Raw genomic sequence first — 16562 nt, 5'->3', positions numbered from 1 at the left:
AAAACAGGATGTGAGGTCATTAGAGGACACCGGGTCTGGGATGAAATGCCGAGAAGTTGCAACAAATCGGAAAACTGCAGCGACGTGTGCAAGAAACGATCAGCCTGAGACAGTGAGGGTCCTCCAGTCTCCTCTCAGTGCGTCTATACATGTAATCATACATTATTTATTGATCAGCGGCCCACTGGTTGGATGATATGGCATGTTTAGCTGGTGCTACTTCAGGTCAGTGGCAGAGAGGAAATGAGATGTGAGCAGGTCCTGGGTCAACCTTTGGTTTAAAGAAAACTCAACAACAACAGCTGGTTTGGTTTTAAAATACATTTATCTTCACATTAGAAAATCACACATGGATGAAGTCTGGATCAGCCTTTCACACAGCAAAATCATCACGTGAGACGGTCAGGGTTCTTTAATATGATTTCATATCAATGGTTTAAAGTGAAAAATATATCAGCTGAAATTACGAGGTGTAAAAATTCCTACAATCAGGCAGGACTTTGAATATAGTGTACACACGTGTCAGTACATTCAACCAGACTCCGAAGAGTCTTCAGCTCATACACACTGATGGGTAAAAAGAAAATTTAAAAAATCTTTATAACTTTTCCCAGGAAAGTTATTTAACCTTTGTTTCCCCCTTTTTTAACGGCTTTCCGTTTGCCAGCTCCATGTCCTTTACCTGGAAGAAAGAAAGTTTTGAAAAATCAGGACAGTACATTGCTATTTCTGGAAGTCTAGCCAAGTATAAATAATATTTATTTTTAAGAAAACCAACATTAACCCAGCCCCCTTATGACAGACACATTTCTCCCTGCATTTCAGCAGCTGCCACCAACTTCTTGCACAAGGACGCTGAAAAACATTTTCTAAATTAACTTCTAAAGAAGATGGTGCTACGTATTTATAAAGCTGTGATTCACTGATTGTTTGTTTTAGGATGCTCATCAAGAGCTGTAAACACATATTATCACAATATAGAGTTGGGGCTAACGTGCTAGCAAACAACTTATAAAACATATACAAACATATACATATAAAAACATCCAGCAGACAAGGAGCAACAGTAGCATTCATTTGGAGTCATGTTTGTGTTCACCAGCCCCTGAGGGAAATATCTGCCACTTTAAATGCTAAATACTCGACCCAGCTAATCGCTAACTGTGACTGTGTGCCTCTCTGTTCGGCTCTGGGAAAGAAGCAGAAAGTGGGTTTATCAGAGCAGATGCCTGCTTCAGCTAAACGAGCTTGAGAACAGTGAGATTAAACCAATAAACCAATGCAGGAAAGTTGCGGGTAAAATAATAAGAATAAAAAATGAGGTGAAAGATTTTACTTTTAAAAGTGTTCTGGTTTCTTTTTCTAGTCCATTGTAGTCCAAGTAGTACTGACCAATCCCGTTTAAGCGAGCTTTGGTTGCATTTCAAATAAGCAGTGCGTGTGGAAAGTTATAAGAGCGCTTTCACCGAAATTCAATCTCAGAGCCCATCATCTATCGCGTGATAACGATTTAGCTCTTGATTAGCTTTTGTTTTTGTTTTTTTCGATAAACATCTCTCAACTCCGATCTCAAGTTTCTAATGGGACTGTGAGCGATGACCGGCACATGGAAGAGGAAATCTTGGCCTGGATATTTATTATCCGTACATCTGCTGCTTACGCCATGAAGCCCTGAAACCTGAGCCATTCCCCCTGGTAGGATTAATTATAGTCAGATAATAGGAGATGGGTTCTGACACTGATCCATTGTTAAGATAAGAAATATTGATTAGTGTGGCTTGAAATAAGACCTCACTCTCTGTCGAGCTCTCCTGAAAAAACCTGATATTTTAACTCTCTGTTACCTCCTCTGTTGCCTTTTCCACCTTTGTCTTTGCGCCCACCTCGGGCAGCGGCCCTCTGACCTGCAGGCGGACGCCCCGCCCGGCCTCCCTTGGCACCCTGGCGGCCTTTTGCTCCCTTGGGGTTTGCGTAAGCGACAGTCACTTTGCTGCCGTCTATCTCACAGTCCTCCATGGCTTTTTTGACAGCTTTGCAGTTTTCTTCACTCTCAAAGTCCACAAAACCATACCTGAGAAAAATGTCATGTAAATTAAGTGAGTGTAAAGCAGAATTTGAGAATAATTTTTAAAAAACAAAAAGATAACTTTATGCTACTCACTTTTTTGAAGCTCCTGTCTCTTTATCTAGGATGACTCTAGCACTGACTGCCCCTTCAAAAGCACTTTTCAGAGTCTCTGCAGACGTTTTCTCAGCGAGGCCCATCACGACCAGAGTGGTTTGCAGGACTAAGGGGGGAAAAAACAACGGTGGTATCACCATTTTCATGACTCATCATGGCTCAAAATGACTTAACTAACACTTGAGTATTGATGTTCCTAATCCCACACACACCTTTCACCTCCTCCGACTTCTCCGACTTCTCTTTCGCCTTCTCCGACTTCTCTTTCGCCTTCTCCGACTTCTCTTGCATGTCGTAGAATTTTGCTTTGACCTCCCTTTCCAAGATCTTCATGTTTTGGGTGGACTGTAAGGCCTCTTCAGCAGCTGCCACAGTCGCAAACTCCACAAACGCAAATCTGCAGAGGATTACAGAAGTTGCCTCAGAGTATTCAAATACTTCTGCATTGGGTGAAAGAAAGGCTAGTGTTTATGTACTTACCCTCTTGCTTTGCCTTTGCTTTTAGGTACGGTGATCTGAACGGCTTTCCGAAAGACGCTCTTGAGTTTCTTTTCATTCACATTGAAAGACAAATTGCTTAAAAATAATGTGTTATTTGGAGGAGCTGCAGCTGTGAGGAAGAAGAAAGAGCTTTCATCAATAAAGGGACATTTGCTAAGTTCAGATTTAACTGCATGATCAAAAAATATTTTAAAAAAACATTTTATTAGCTTGAGTATCAACAGTGATTTACCTTTCGTGGTTTTGTTGTCATCTTTATCTGTGGCGGCTTGAGGCTTTTTTGCTTCTCCCACAGAGTCCACAATCAAAACCTTGTCTTGCATCTTGAAAACTCGTTTTTTCTGCAGTAGCTTCTTAGCAATGGCCTTGTTTTTTAGCTCCACAAAGGCAATACTGTTGAAAAATGAAGAAATTATTTAAGTACAAATTACAAATATCTGTAATTATTATATTAAATACACATTTTATTTTCTCACCACTGCTTTATTAAATATAATCAATAACGCATGTTCTGCACATCAGTATACAGAGGAAGGTATTTAATACTCTCACCCTTTGGTTGGGCCTTCAGCTCCACCAGGAAACCTCACATTGACGGCTTTGCGGAAGATTTTCATAATGTCTTCTCTTGTTGCTTCGCATGGGATGTTCTTCAAAAACAGACATTTGGCATCTCTGGACGCTGAAAATGGGACAGTCTTCAAGTCAAAGTGGGCAACTTTAAATTGAAATTCATGTGTAATAGAATTATTAAATCCAGTCGAGTTACCTTTTTTGTCCGCAGGTGACACTTTCACTTTCACCTTTTCCTTTTCCTCATCCTTGACCTTTGCTTTGTCGATCTTCATCGGCTTATCGAGTACCATCACCCCGTTTAACGTCAAAGCTTTGGTCAAGTCCATCTCTGAGGCCAAATCTACATGCGCATGTTTTCTTAAAAAAACAGTACAACAATACTTTTAAGTTAATTTAGTATTTAAATGAGCAGCAATATTCTGCCTCAGTGGATGAGACAAATCACCCCAAATGGACCTGATGATTTAATCTAATGTTAAGCAGCGTACTCACCTGGACCGGTCTAATCTGATGTCTTGAACCAGGACACTCTGTGTCATGAAGAAATTCGCTAACGAATCCTTGACTTCTTCAAATTTTTTAGCGGTGTTCAGGTTGCCAACAAAAAGACAGAAACCTGCAAAAAAAATAAAATGGTTAAGTGTGAGACCGTTAAGCGCGTTAAAGCACAAAGCAATTAGCAGTCTGTCTTATTTGAGCTCTTACCATCATTGATGAGCTTCGTCTTCTTCGATGGAGAAGTCTCGACGGCAGGGTCCACCTTCCGTTTCCCTTTTACTGCAACCAACAGAACATGTTGGTTATTTGGTACAACGTCATGACTAAATAAGATTAAAGTATGTAGTAGTACATCAGTATGTGTGATTTCTGGTCTCTCATCAGAGTGTTAGATCCTTCACATCTGCCATTAAGACACTTATATCGTAAATTCACTTTTAAGAATAAGATTCAAGAGATCACAAGTCATCTAGCACTTTTATTAATGTTGTAAATTACAGCAATTTCACTGAGATCAACTGAAGACTGCCTTAGATATTAAAAAATAAAATATTTTGTCTATGTCTAAAGATTATCTACGCAAAGTTAAGTCAAGGCTTCAACAAGTTATAGACGAGTGTGAGGCTTTTACTTGTTTAACAGTGTTTTTCTTTTGGTAATAATCTGACTGAAAGACTTCAAGGTTTCCAGCAGCTGCATCGTATGAAAGACTCATCTGTGAGTACACTTTGGTAAAACATTTAAGGCCACAGCATATACCGCTGAGTTTAGTCTAAATGTTAAGTTTAAAATTTTAAGTATATTGCTATAGCGCCACTAACAGGAGACTCATCCACATTACACATCATTTGGGAAGAGACTGCTGTGAAAAACTATTTTTAAAGTGAGACAGTAAGAAAGCAAATCAAGACAAAAAGACAGCTTTATATTTGACAACTCTATTATTAACTCTCGGAGACAATCTTACCTTTGGTCTCCTTAACAATCATCTGTTTATCACGCTCTCCTTCCTCATTCTTCTCCTCCCAGGTTACAGCGACTGCACTTTCTCTTTCTCCAACAGTGATGTCCATCTGACAGTCTAAAGAGGAAGTCATGTCACTGGCACTGCTCAGAATTTCACATTATGACTAATTTTATGGTGTCATATTTGCAGTACCTTCAGATTCCTGCGTCTCTGTGTCCTCTGTGGTACTGACTGCATCAGCTGACGAGCTGATCTGAGTGTGTTCACCTTGTAAAAATAGTCATGATTTGATTTAAAGACAGTAAAAAATGTTTTGCATCTTCCATTCAAGTGTAAAGCCGGTGTTTCAAACTTGAGATAGCTTTCTGGGTGGAGTATCACTTTAAAACCAAACGATGATTTCAACATCCAGATTTAAACAATGACTAACAACATCTGCGTAATAGAAGTAATCTTCCGTTTCTGAAAAAATGTGATGCAATAGTAATAATAGATTTGTGTAAACATGTTTACCGCTGTCTGTCATCTGACCACTTGCATCAGTTGTCTTTTCTGAGTCATCCACTGCTCCTTCCCCATTCTTCTCATCCCAGGACACAGTCACATTAGACGCACCTCCTTTGACTTCAATGACTGCGTCCTTCTGAGGATCTAAAGATGCAAATTCGTTACTGGCACAGCTCAGAAATTCATTTCGACATCATGTGTGATGTGGTTGCAGCAGTACCTTGTTCATCCTGTTTCATATCTGTGCTCTCCTCTTTGCCGACTATCTGTTCACTTGATGGGACAGTCTGTCCATCTGAAACGACAATTAATTAAATGATTTAATGTCACTTCAACATTAAGTCCAAACAGTCATATTAATTGTATACTTTGTCATTTCAAGGAAAGGACTTACCAGGGTTACTGTTGTCCTCTCCATCTGCAGCTTCCTTGTTGACAACTCTGCTTTGTCTTTTTCTTTGTTTTGTCTCCTGAAATACACACATTTATCACATTATGACCTCAATCTTGATTAATTTGTCAGTTATTTTTAAGATGGATGTATCATTAACATTATCAAACAAATAAAGCGGTGGAATAATCCCATAACCACACTAGAGCCCAAAGGTGATGTCTTCAAATCACTTGTGTACAAACGAACAAAATATGAAAAATATACTTAGAAAATAAAAGCAGCAAATTCTTACGTTTTGATTTATTCTACCTTAACAAATGTCATTAATGTCTATGAAACAGCTAATCGATTAGTCGATATCTAATCCAGCCCTACTTCAGAGTTAAATGTAATAACATTACTACAATGACAAACTGACGCGTTGTCCAGTTGCAAATTAACCAGTGAAAACAGGGTTTGTAGTTAGAAATGTGACTACCATCAACTGTTAGCTAACAGCTAACGTTAGTTAGTTTTAAGCTAAGTCCAAACACCTGTTAGCTTAAACAATCTACTTTATGCACACTGAAGCCTTGTAAATACAAATGTAATGTAACGTCATTCTTACTTCTGTCTTTGCCATATTTCTGCTATAATATCACACAATCACAGGCTGGCACACACAGTCCGAGCCGAGAAATACACGTGTGTCGAGCTAAAAACATCCACATGCGACTGTTCTACAGAACGCACTGCGCATGTGCGTGCTGTACTACGGGTGCCGACGGGTTTTTTTTTTTAAAAAGCTATATGCGATTCAACAAAAGCAACTCTGGTTAAACGTCATCCACATAGACCTGTGACTAGTATCCGGACTGCACTGCTATGAGCAAATTCTGGGTAATTATTGGGTAACAGTGAACAAAATCTCGAGGGGTGAAAGTATGTGGAAGTGTTTTTCGAAGCTAGTAAGCGCTCAAATTGAAATTCCTGACAGCTAGCCAAGTAGCCAATTAGCTTAACTTAACTCTTGAGTTGGTGAACTCCCACTTCAGCAATGCACTGGAGCTCTCCACCATACTCAAGAGCATGGAAACTCACTTTGAATGTAGCTGCTCTTTACTTCAACTGAACCTCGTTGTGTTTTTCACACACTGTGTTTTTTTGGTCGGCTTGAGGACTTAACTGTAGCAACGTGTTGACTGTAACAGGTACTGAACTTCGAAGAAACCACGGTCCGAAGGTCGAGCTTCAACGTAGCAGCTCACCCGGGGCAGATAAGGTATTATCGGGTCACACCACCCACCCTGGCTGTAAACAAGACCATTATGAGCTGATCATGGAGGACGTGGGACTGATCTGAGGAGCATCGGGATAAGCTTTTCTACAATGGGGACTCAGAGGAACGGTTTCAAGAAGGAAAGTTTCGTTTTGGCGGTGGACGTCGGGACGACTTCAATCAGATGTCACGTCTATGACAAGGAAGCACAAATCCGAGGGTCATGCACCACCGAGGTATTCATCACCTTCTCACTGTGCTTTTGGATAAATTTTACATCACCTACTTTCATCACTTATATGTGGAAAACATACACAAGCATACTATATTATCCAGAGGCTGATCTTTTATATTTCTTATTCCTGTCCCATTTCTCCAGGTTGTCCCCTTGTATCCAGAGGTGGGACATGTGGAGATGGACCCAGAGGAAATATGGAGAGGGTTTATCACTGTGGTCATCGGAGCTGTGCAAGGTACAGGTGCATCAGTTCCTCTTGAGGCATCTAGCTACAAGCATATTAAGTGTTGTGGATCGCGGATGTGATTCATTTAATATGTTCATTGTCACACCCTATAACCCAGAATTTCCAGTTTGATCTGTTTTACACATACAGCATGCAGAAGGCTAATGAAACTGTTTTTTTAAAAAACCTTGTTGTGAAAATGTGAATAGCTAGCTAGGCTGAAGTGGTTATTTCACCATTGAGAGTTTGAACCCTTGAACTCTGTCGTGGCTTTCTAAATAAACGTATGAAGACATTGATTCACCTAGAACTTTTGGGACTCACACATAATCTCTATGTGTGAGTCCCAGTTTCACAACTCGCCTCCTGTTTCCAACCATAACCCCTTAATTATACGGTTGCAGCGATATACCAGTTTCAAGGTATACCATGGTATGAAAATTGATAGTTATTATACTGCGTTCATTTGCTAATCTGCCGTATTTCACATAATGGACATAATATTTTGTAAAATAGTCATTATAATTAAACCCTTCTGTCTCCTTTCCTTTAAGGGTCATTATACATTATAATATTTATAATAATTGTGTGATACTGTGAAACCATAAAACTGTGATATTTTCTGCGATTCTTATCATACTGGAAAATCTCATACCGTTACAACCCTGCTTTAATGTGAACACCTGTGCTGCTTTGCACACAATATAGATGCAGGAGTGCAAATGCGTCAGATAGAGGCTCTCGGCATCTCCACTCAACGAGCCACCTTCACAACATGGGACAGGTAAAATGAAATCAATTAATCAAATTATAGTCAATTATTTCAATTAAAGTCCATATGACTTGAAGGAAAACTTAAAGAGAACCACTGTGGCACACCTGTTTTACCAGCCTTCGTCTAGTTCTTTTCCATCTTAGGGTCATTTCACTCCCTGTTGTTCACTTTGACAGGAAAACTGGGGTTCCTTTCCATAACTTCATCAGCTGGCAGGATCAGAGGGCTGCAGAGCTCGTGAAGTCCTGGAACAGATCCTGCACCATGAAAGTGAGTCTTTGTGCTCTGCATCTCCACCTTTCATGTTAAGTTGGAAGTTAGGAAAGCTAAAGTACTAGAACTTGTTTACTTGAATGTGGCCTTGGTAAAAATGTGATTTGACAGCGGGAAACCATAATGACTCTTCATACAATATGGCTTTGATTGTTTTAACAACCTCAGTCAATCCATGGTGCGATGAAGCTGGTCTACTTCCTGACCAGACAGAAGCGGTCGCTTGCAGCAAGTCTTATCGTCTTCTCCACTCAGCATGTCACCTTTCGCCTCGCCTGGACTCTAAGACACTACCCGCAGGTGTGTGTGTATGTGTTATCTGCAATATACAGTCTTTATACATAGAAAAAACAATGTATTAGTACCTGTCTAATAACAATATTATTGGCCAATTTATCTAACCTGTTCAGAAAGCATGACAATTAATTAAATGTATATTACTATTCAATGAAATAATTGTAATTAAACACAAATCAAATATCTTTATGAAAGCTTATTAAAATTTCTTCTTAATCAGAAACACTTGAAATATTGACAAGTTTGACAGTTCGACATCTTCAAATTGTTGTGCAAAAGCAATGGTCCAAATCCCATAACTCTTCAATCTGTATTCATTATGATGAGAGAGAAAGCAGCAGACCCTCACATTTGAGAAGCTGGAACCCGAGAATGTTCAATTCATTGATTGTAAATATATTTTAATATCTTTTCAGTTATTGTGGGCATTTTCAAAACAAACTTCCTGTCACAGTGGAGTATAACCTCCCAGGCTGCAGGTTTTAAAGGGTTAATAATAAAATGGAAAACAAAAGCAAACTGGGAGAGGCTGTATTATTAGCACAGCCCTCACTTCTCCTTTCAGCCTCATCATATTTCTTTCTTTGTTCCAGGTTCGTCAAGCAGCAGCTGAGGGAAACTGCTGCTTTGGAACAATAGACACCTGGCTCCTGTTCAAACTCACAAAAGGTGCGTGTAGCATGTGGAGCTCGTTTGAATGCCCTCTCCCAATGACCACACTTCCCTTTGAAAAGTGTTCAGTAATATTTCATTTCATACAGTGTCAAACAGGATTTTAAGACCCAGACAGAATGCTTTTTATTCCCAAATCTATTGCATCATAGATTGGCTGAAATTCCTCAGAAGTGTTTGTGCTAACTCCTTTGAGAGAGGGGGAGTTGAGAAAAATGAGCAGCAGCTCAAACAGGTTTTTTGCCTTTTGGAGATTTTTTAAATCATTCAAGTTCTCCACTGTATCTGTTTCTAGGACGAGTCCACGCTACAGACTACTCAAACGCCAGTGCAACAGGAATTTTCGACTCCTATCAGGTGTGGTGTATGTATTGTGTGTATTCGCTGTTTCTGTGGTGTGAGGTTTTGTTCTTTCATATCACTGTTATGTGACTTTATCACAGATGTGCTGGAGTGGGTTTCTCTGCTCGCTGGTCTCTCTGCCTCTCTCCATTTTCCCCAAAGTAGAAAACACCGGGTGAGTCAACCATTTCCTTCAAATTCCAACAAAGGAACAGTTCTGTTTATCCATCTAGATTGTTTTGTTGCCAAGTTTTGAAATAATCTGCCATAGAGATGTCTGCCCTCGTGAATATACTGGAACTAGATGACAGTCTTTACATTTTCAAAAACCAAACCGAAGTGTCTCTTTACAGAAATCATGACCCATTTACTCCAAACAGACCAAAACAGACCCCCAGTATACCGCAGTCTGTCTAAATTCGCGGACCTAGCTGCAAAAAGAGGACAGCCAAATTGGCGGGTTGCTGTCCAGTATAAAAACATTCAATGTTAACATCTGGCCCCGTCACAAGCAAGATGCACACTCATTTACGGTGATAAAGAAAATAGTCCCTCATACCCAGTCTTCAATGACCTGCTGTTGTACATTAGGGAACTGAAGAAGAGTGTGTGATGATGCATTGTCTCTGGTTTCACCCACATGACCCACCAGCCATGACTTTGGTTCCACAGACCTGTCCATCTTCGGGGTGCCCATTCCCATCATGTCAGTGGTGAGTGGTCAGGGTGGGTTCACGCACTGTGTTATCTGTGTGACTAGGATCAAAACCTTCATTACAACTCTCTGATTCTCTTCATGCCAGCGTGTCCAAGTTGATCACTGCAATTATGTTGTAAAAAGAAAGTTAAGTGGGGTTATTTAGGTAATCGGCGGCAAGGAACACGTGGCTCGTCTTCAAGAGTAGAGAGTGTAAAAGTATGATGAGGTATTAATGCTTTGAGTGACCCAGCGTCTTCCTCTTAGTCAGACTTGGATTGTCCCTTGTTGCACAGATGAGACCAAACCTGTTCAGAGTTTTTGTTTTCACAACATATGAATGTCTTCCTCTGTCCCGCTGCTATAGATGGCGGACCAGCAGGCAGCCATGTTTGGAGAGTGCTGCTTTGACGTTGGTGATGTCAAGATCACCATGGGAACAGGCACCTTCATGAACATCAACACCGGGAGCAAACCACATACGTCCGTAGCAGGTAAAGAGACCTACACACACATTAAGATGATCCTATCCAGATGTGTGCGTACGGGCACATTATGAGTCTGGGTGTTTGTCCTCTTGTAGGTTTGTATCCTGTGGTGGGCTGGAAGATCGGCTCAGAGGTGGTTTATCTGGCCGAGGGCAACGCTGCAGACACAGGCACTGCCATCAAATGGGCAAAGGAGCTGGGTGAGTGTTGAGAGGTGTACAATTCATTATTTTTTTGTTATTTGCAGGGAATTTTGGCAGATAGTTGACAGGTTTTATAGCAAGGTGATCAGCCGGAATCATTTAAAGTGATCCATGTTTAAAAAATGATCTTCTTTACACTAAATATGTCCCCGAGGTTGTGTGTGAAACCTGTGTGTGTGTGTGTGTGTTGCTGCAGAACTCTTCTCCGATGTCAAAGATACCAGTGCCATGGCATATAGTGTCAGCGACTCAGACGGAGTGTGTTTCGTCCCCTCCTTCAGTGGCCTGCAGGTACAAAGCGCATGTCAGTGTATCTGTGTCAAATCATGCATTTGCTTTTACATACACAGAATCAGCCAAAACATTAAAACCACTGACAGGTGAAATGAATAACATTAATCTTCTTGTTACATTGCAATGTTCTGCTGGGAAACCTTGGGTCCTGGTACTCATGTGGACACTTGACACACACAAACCACCCAACACCATTGCAGACCAAGTATACCCCCTCATGAGCTCAAGGCGTTGACCTGGCCTCCGAATTCCCCAGATTCCAATCCAATCAAGTATCCATGGGACATCCGGGAACAAGTCTGATCCATGGAGGCCCCACCGTAGATCAGATGCCAAGTGGCATCCACATGAATCCCAAAGTTTCCCAGCAGAACACAGCATCGTAAAAGTAGATGATCAGTGTTATTCACTGGACCTGTTGGTGGTTTTATTATTGTGGCTGACTGGTGTATTTTGTTCACGTGTATTACAGTTGGATTGTCAACCACTACAGGCATTGATTTAATTTTCTGTTGTTGTTTTTTTTTGTGTGTGTATGTGTTTGTAACATGGTTATGTCTCTTTTTTCTCTGCCCTCCATTGTGAACTGGCTTTTGTAAGTGTGTGTCCTATGATTTTAGTTTATATGCAACGATATGATGACAAAATCAGTTCTCTAATGGTTTTATAATCGGGAGCTACATATATACATTAACCATGGGAGTATAGCTGCAATCTTCGAGTTTCATTTAATGCAAATGACATAAGGACCATTTCATAAATTTTTTTTATCAGGTCTGTTTATCACATATTGACATGTTGTGTGTTCACTTCAATTATCCAAAGGCTCCTCTGAATGATCCCAAAGCTTGCGCCTCCCTCATGGGCCTCAAACCGTCCACCACTAAGAGTCACCTGGTCCGAGCCATTCTGGAGTCTGTCGCCTTCAGGTGAGTCATTTTAAAGAGGTTTAAACTTCTTCACCATTCATTCTTATTCATGCTAACTGATATTGTCTCCTTGTACCCCTCTTCTTATTTGCAGGAACAATCAGCTTTATGAGACAATGCTGAGAGAAACACGCATCCCCATCACAAAGATCAGGTACAGTTTATCTCATCCACTAAGTGAATCAGTGTCTGAGTGTAATCATCTAAGTTTGCCTAAGTTTGCTGCATGCGTGAAAAAGGCTAAACATACTGCAGACATTTAACTCTTGGCTTTGACTTTCTAGCTCACAGTGCAATATCTGAATATAGGACTTGGATTTTAGCCAGCAGACTGGGTGTAACAGAGTGGACTCCTGTGTACCCTGCCTCTACTAATGCAGTTCAGGATTTATTGGCAATGCATTATGGGTGTGTGTTTCTCCTATATTGTTACGGTAAAGTGAGTTGCGGTGTAATTGAGTGCTCTTTCCTTCTGTCTCAGGGTGGATGGCGGTGTTTCATCCAACGACTTCGTCATGCAGCTGACTGCAGACCTGTTTGGTAGAAAAGTGGCCAGACCCCAACACCTTGAAATGTCGTGTTTAGGGGCTGCTTTTGTCGCTGGACTCGGAGCTGGTATGCAGACACACACAACATGTACATTATTATAATTATGGTTTGAAACTTTTGTCTTTGTTTTGGAAAACAGGGCTGAGCTGTATGAACTAAAACTTAGATCACAGTAATTCTTTTTGTATGCGTTGATGGTATTATATCACGTTATGGAAAAAATAACGGATATACAAGGAAACATAAGTATATTAAACCATTAAGACCAGATTCAACGTTTGCGTGTTTCTCCCTTTAGAGCCTGATGCCTGATGATGTGAGTGTGTTTTGGATGATGTCACTTTAAAGAGATTGATTCGTTAATGAACATTAGAGCAAATCCATCAATTCCAATTAAAGCCTAAGTCTTTAGCTCTTATTTCAAGTTTCTATCTGCTCCAGAGGCTGAGAAAAAAAAGGTTGTAGAGAATGTTGACAAATCTGTCAAGTTTTTCAGAAAACCCTTAGGTTTTAGGAGGTGCTGTGTAAGAATGCCTTCAGGTCTATAGGTCTTCATGTGTTAAGAAACAAAAAAAGATTTAAAAACAAAACATGTGTTTATTGGCTTCAAATAGCAATAAAAATTAGGTATCATTCCCTCAATCAATCATCTCAAAAGCATTTATTCGTAGAAAACCCAAAGTACTGTATATTTCTGGAAGTACAATATCATGTCATCATGGTGTATCACAGGGCTTGTCTATCAAGTAGATTTAAATGTAGTGGCAACAAACACACATGCTGGCGAGGTTCACGGAGCAGCAGGAGCTTTCATGTAACATTAACAACAGAGCCAGCTGAGCTTATTTTGCAGTATAAAGATGTACAAAGAACAACGGGAGAAACGGTTTCCCACAGCTCCCACATCAGCTGTAAACAAGCTTAATGTTCACACAGTTTCTCTTGATTGTTCCTAAATACTAAATACTCGACTTTGCTCCAGTGTGCTACAATAGACGGAAAATGACAAAACCTACAGGTTCCAATTTTGTTAGTTTTCCAGTTGTTGTGGGGACATTTCCATAGATGTGGCAGTTTTTGTTTGTTCTTGGAGACATCAACCGAGAGGTCGCAGTGTTTTGTTTCTACCTTCCTCATGTTTGTGTCACCAAAGTCGGATTTGGTGAAAAAAAACAGTAGTAACTGGATATAACTTTAGTTCTATGAGTACAAGTTTAGCCCTGTGACTGCTTGTTATCAGCACACTATTTTTATATGCTATGATATAATGATAGTATTGCGAAATCCATGCTGTAGCACAACATGACACCAGTGACGGTGATAAAAACGGTATAGGGCCCACGCCTGTTGATAAGTGAGTTCATACTAATACTATATTTTTGGGGCAGGAGGGATAATAAAATCAGAGCCGAAGCTTTGTTTCTTAAAGAGACTGCTCAGCTCAAACGTTGCAATGTGGAGATGAAATGAAAAGCAGCTGTGTCGAGCAGTTAGACACTTCAACGTTACTCTTCACTTTCACTGTGGCTCTTTGTTTTTCTCTAAAAATATTACAACACTCAGTCGTGACATTGCGTTGCATTTGAAAAGGTTCTGATCAAAAGTCCTATTTTTATTCTTGGTACTGGCAGAAGAAGCGAAATGAAATGCTTGCTCTTTCTTATGTAACCAGCTTTCCATGTAATTATTCACATTATGTAATTAGATTATTATACATTAGTCAGTGCTAAATTAAATCAAACACTGGAGATGGATTTGTCTGTGTTATTTTATTACAGGCCAAAAGCAGGTGGTGCTGATGGCTGAATAATTATGTGAAACATTAGTTCTTAATGTTCTTCCAGTGTCTGATAGTGTTAGGGGGGTATACAACTTCTGGCAGCCGTTGTTTATCGGTGTATTTGAGCACAAAGGTCCTACTCGCACTGGAGCAGTATTACCAGGAGACCTCATGTGATTTAGACACTGCCCCCCACGTCTGTGTGTTGTGCGATGCATTCTCACAGGATAAGCAAAGTCTTGTTTTGTTTAACTTGTATTTACTGACATGATCCCCGGATATAATTAGGTCAAGGCTCTGTGTAACATCAACATTTCAGACATGCAGCATCTGTTCTTCAGCAGCCCATTACTAATATAGTTTAGAGTTGTTTTGCCAACTTTCTTAGTGTGTTACATGCATGAATACACGTGCAGCTCATTTAGATCAAGTAACGGATGCTTTGTGTCGGTACTTGAATATGGCAACCTTTTGTTGCTCCCAACCTTCTCTGCCATCACTCATTTTAAACGCAGATCTCACATCACAGCTGTTGACTAATGTTCAACAAATCATGAGCAGATGTTAAAAAGAAATGTGTATCACCTCAAATCACAGAGATACCTATATTTGTGCAAATAATATTATTACGTGACTTCTGTGTTTGGTGAAATGAGGTCGGTTATTTGCAGTGGAATTTTTACTTTACAAATGAAATGGCAGATTCGCATGATATTAAGATCGCAGACGACCTCTGCAATTATTACAAATACCCGGGCCGTGTCCCGTGCATATAGGGCTTTAGTCTGCATTTATAGGACCTGTATTGTACATGGGCCACTTTTAAAGGGTTCTCCCTGTCGCTGCAGGTTTCTGGAGGACCAGAGAAGAGCTGAAGAAGCTGCAGAGCACCGACAAGGTGTTCCTGCCCCGAGGAGCACTCAAGGAAGGAGCCTGTAGCCCAAATAGGGAATATATCCCTGTCCTCCAGAGCTGGGAGAGAGCTCTCCGACGCTCCATGAATTGGTACAAGCCTTGACACTGGATGCACTCACAGGAAGATGGAGAGTTTTGAGTACATGTGAAAGCAGACGGTTCTGTTTTAAACAAAATAACTGTTTTAGGACGTAGCAACCATGAGCTATGTCTGTTGGTAAAGGTCCAGTAAAGGTACTGAACGGCACGAAGTACCGTCAGCTGCCTTCACCACCTGCACATCCTTGAATTGTTATTCACACACAGAAGCTACTACACTTTGTATTTGATTCCTTCACAGTAGTCTTATAAAGTTGATCCTGTATTAATTCCAGATCTCAAGCCACCGCCTCATCATATGACAGTGTTTTATCCAGCTGGCATAATATTTGTACATTTTCCCACATGGGGGCGCTAATGACTGCCTTTACAGCTTTACGATTTATGAACTCGCCATAGCAACCACATGCCACATGCTAATAAGGAGCCAAAAAAAGGAGCTAGCACTGACTCTTCTGTTCATGACACCTCCATATTTAAAGAGCTCTTTTTCAAATATTGTCAGACATTCAATTAACACGGTTTGGTATTTGCCTTCTCCTTTTTAATGTAGCTGTTTCTTCTTGATCTAACAGTACTTTAACTTGCCAGCTCCCCCTGAGAAAACATCCAGTCACACATGTCTGTAGCAGCTCCATTCATTCATACACTTTAAACAGCACATATCTTCAAAATAAATACAATTATCAAGTGTGATGATTTCATTGTTTAAATGTAACTGGAACAAAAACTGATGTTATATGTTTTGCTATGTACAAGGGAATCCTACTGGATCTTAGTATTTCAGAAATATTGATCTTCTTTGCTGTAAGTAACACACATCTCCATATTTTGTCGACGTTGACTGTGAGAGGGATTTTTATGGGTACATGTGGCAGATTATAACAGCTGTCATACATTTT

At 40.3% G+C, this 16562-nt stretch overlaps 2 protein-coding genes across 2 annotated transcripts in view; one reads left to right on the top strand and one right to left on the bottom strand.

Annotated features, from left to right (window-relative positions):
* Positions 1-306: 306 nt before the first annotated feature.
* LOC311266695 (nucleolin-like) lies at positions 307-6348 on the bottom strand. Its single transcript, XM_084369196.1, has 16 exons — positions 6233-6348; positions 5626-5701; positions 5452-5526; positions 5238-5375; positions 4917-4991; positions 4725-4838; positions 3965-4036; positions 3752-3875; positions 3453-3616; positions 3236-3365; positions 2916-3076; positions 2663-2792; positions 2395-2579; positions 2162-2288; positions 1845-2071; positions 307-682 (listed from the first exon to the last, which is right to left on the bottom strand). The coding sequence occupies exons 1-16, from the start codon at positions 6245-6247 to the stop codon at positions 624-626; spliced, it is 1872 nt and encodes a 623-aa protein (XP_084225322.1). The 5' UTR covers positions 6248-6348; the 3' UTR covers positions 307-623.
* Positions 6349-6414: 66 nt separating this feature from the next.
* gk5 (glycerol kinase 5) overlaps positions 6415-16562 on the top strand; it is a 10766-nt gene continuing 618 nt past the window's right edge. Inside the window, exons 1-17 of the mRNA XM_084369206.1 lie at positions 6415-6504; positions 6816-7119; positions 7263-7356; positions 8056-8131; positions 8299-8392; positions 8564-8695; positions 9286-9361; positions 9660-9721; positions 9808-9881; positions 10359-10419; positions 10771-10897; positions 10987-11091; positions 11291-11385; positions 12214-12317; positions 12412-12471; positions 12799-12932; positions 15495-16562. The exon at positions 15495-16562 is cut by the window's right edge and continues 618 nt beyond it. Coding sequence (XP_084225332.1) covers positions 6994-7119; positions 7263-7356; positions 8056-8131; positions 8299-8392; positions 8564-8695; positions 9286-9361; positions 9660-9721; positions 9808-9881; positions 10359-10419; positions 10771-10897; positions 10987-11091; positions 11291-11385; positions 12214-12317; positions 12412-12471; positions 12799-12932; positions 15495-15664 — 1590 coding nt within the window. The 5' untranslated portion in view covers positions 6415-6504; positions 6816-6993 and the 3' untranslated portion in view covers positions 15665-16562. The remainder of the gene's footprint in view (positions 6505-6815; positions 7120-7262; positions 7357-8055; positions 8132-8298; positions 8393-8563; positions 8696-9285; positions 9362-9659; positions 9722-9807; positions 9882-10358; positions 10420-10770; positions 10898-10986; positions 11092-11290; positions 11386-12213; positions 12318-12411; positions 12472-12798; positions 12933-15494) is intronic.

This window comes from Pagrus pagrus (genome assembly GCF_965226575.1).
Source record: "Pagrus pagrus genome assembly, chromosome: 12".
Classification (NCBI taxonomy): domain Eukaryota; kingdom Metazoa; phylum Chordata; class Actinopteri; order Spariformes; family Sparidae; genus Pagrus; species Pagrus pagrus.
Note: the sequence above shows the minus strand (reverse complement) of the source record. Positions and strands in the feature narration are given on the sequence as shown.

Excerpts from the sequence above, each read along its gene's own strand:
- LOC311266695 (XM_084369196.1), bottom strand. Across the intron at positions 4,992-5,237 it reads TGGTCAGATGACAGACAGCG|GTGAACACACTCAGATCAGC; the intron begins GTAAACATGTTT and ends TATTTTTACAAG. Across the intron at positions 3,077-3,235 it reads GCTGAAGGCCCAACCAAAGG|TATTGCCTTTGTGGAGCTAA; the intron begins GTGAGAGTATTA and ends ATTTTTCAACAG.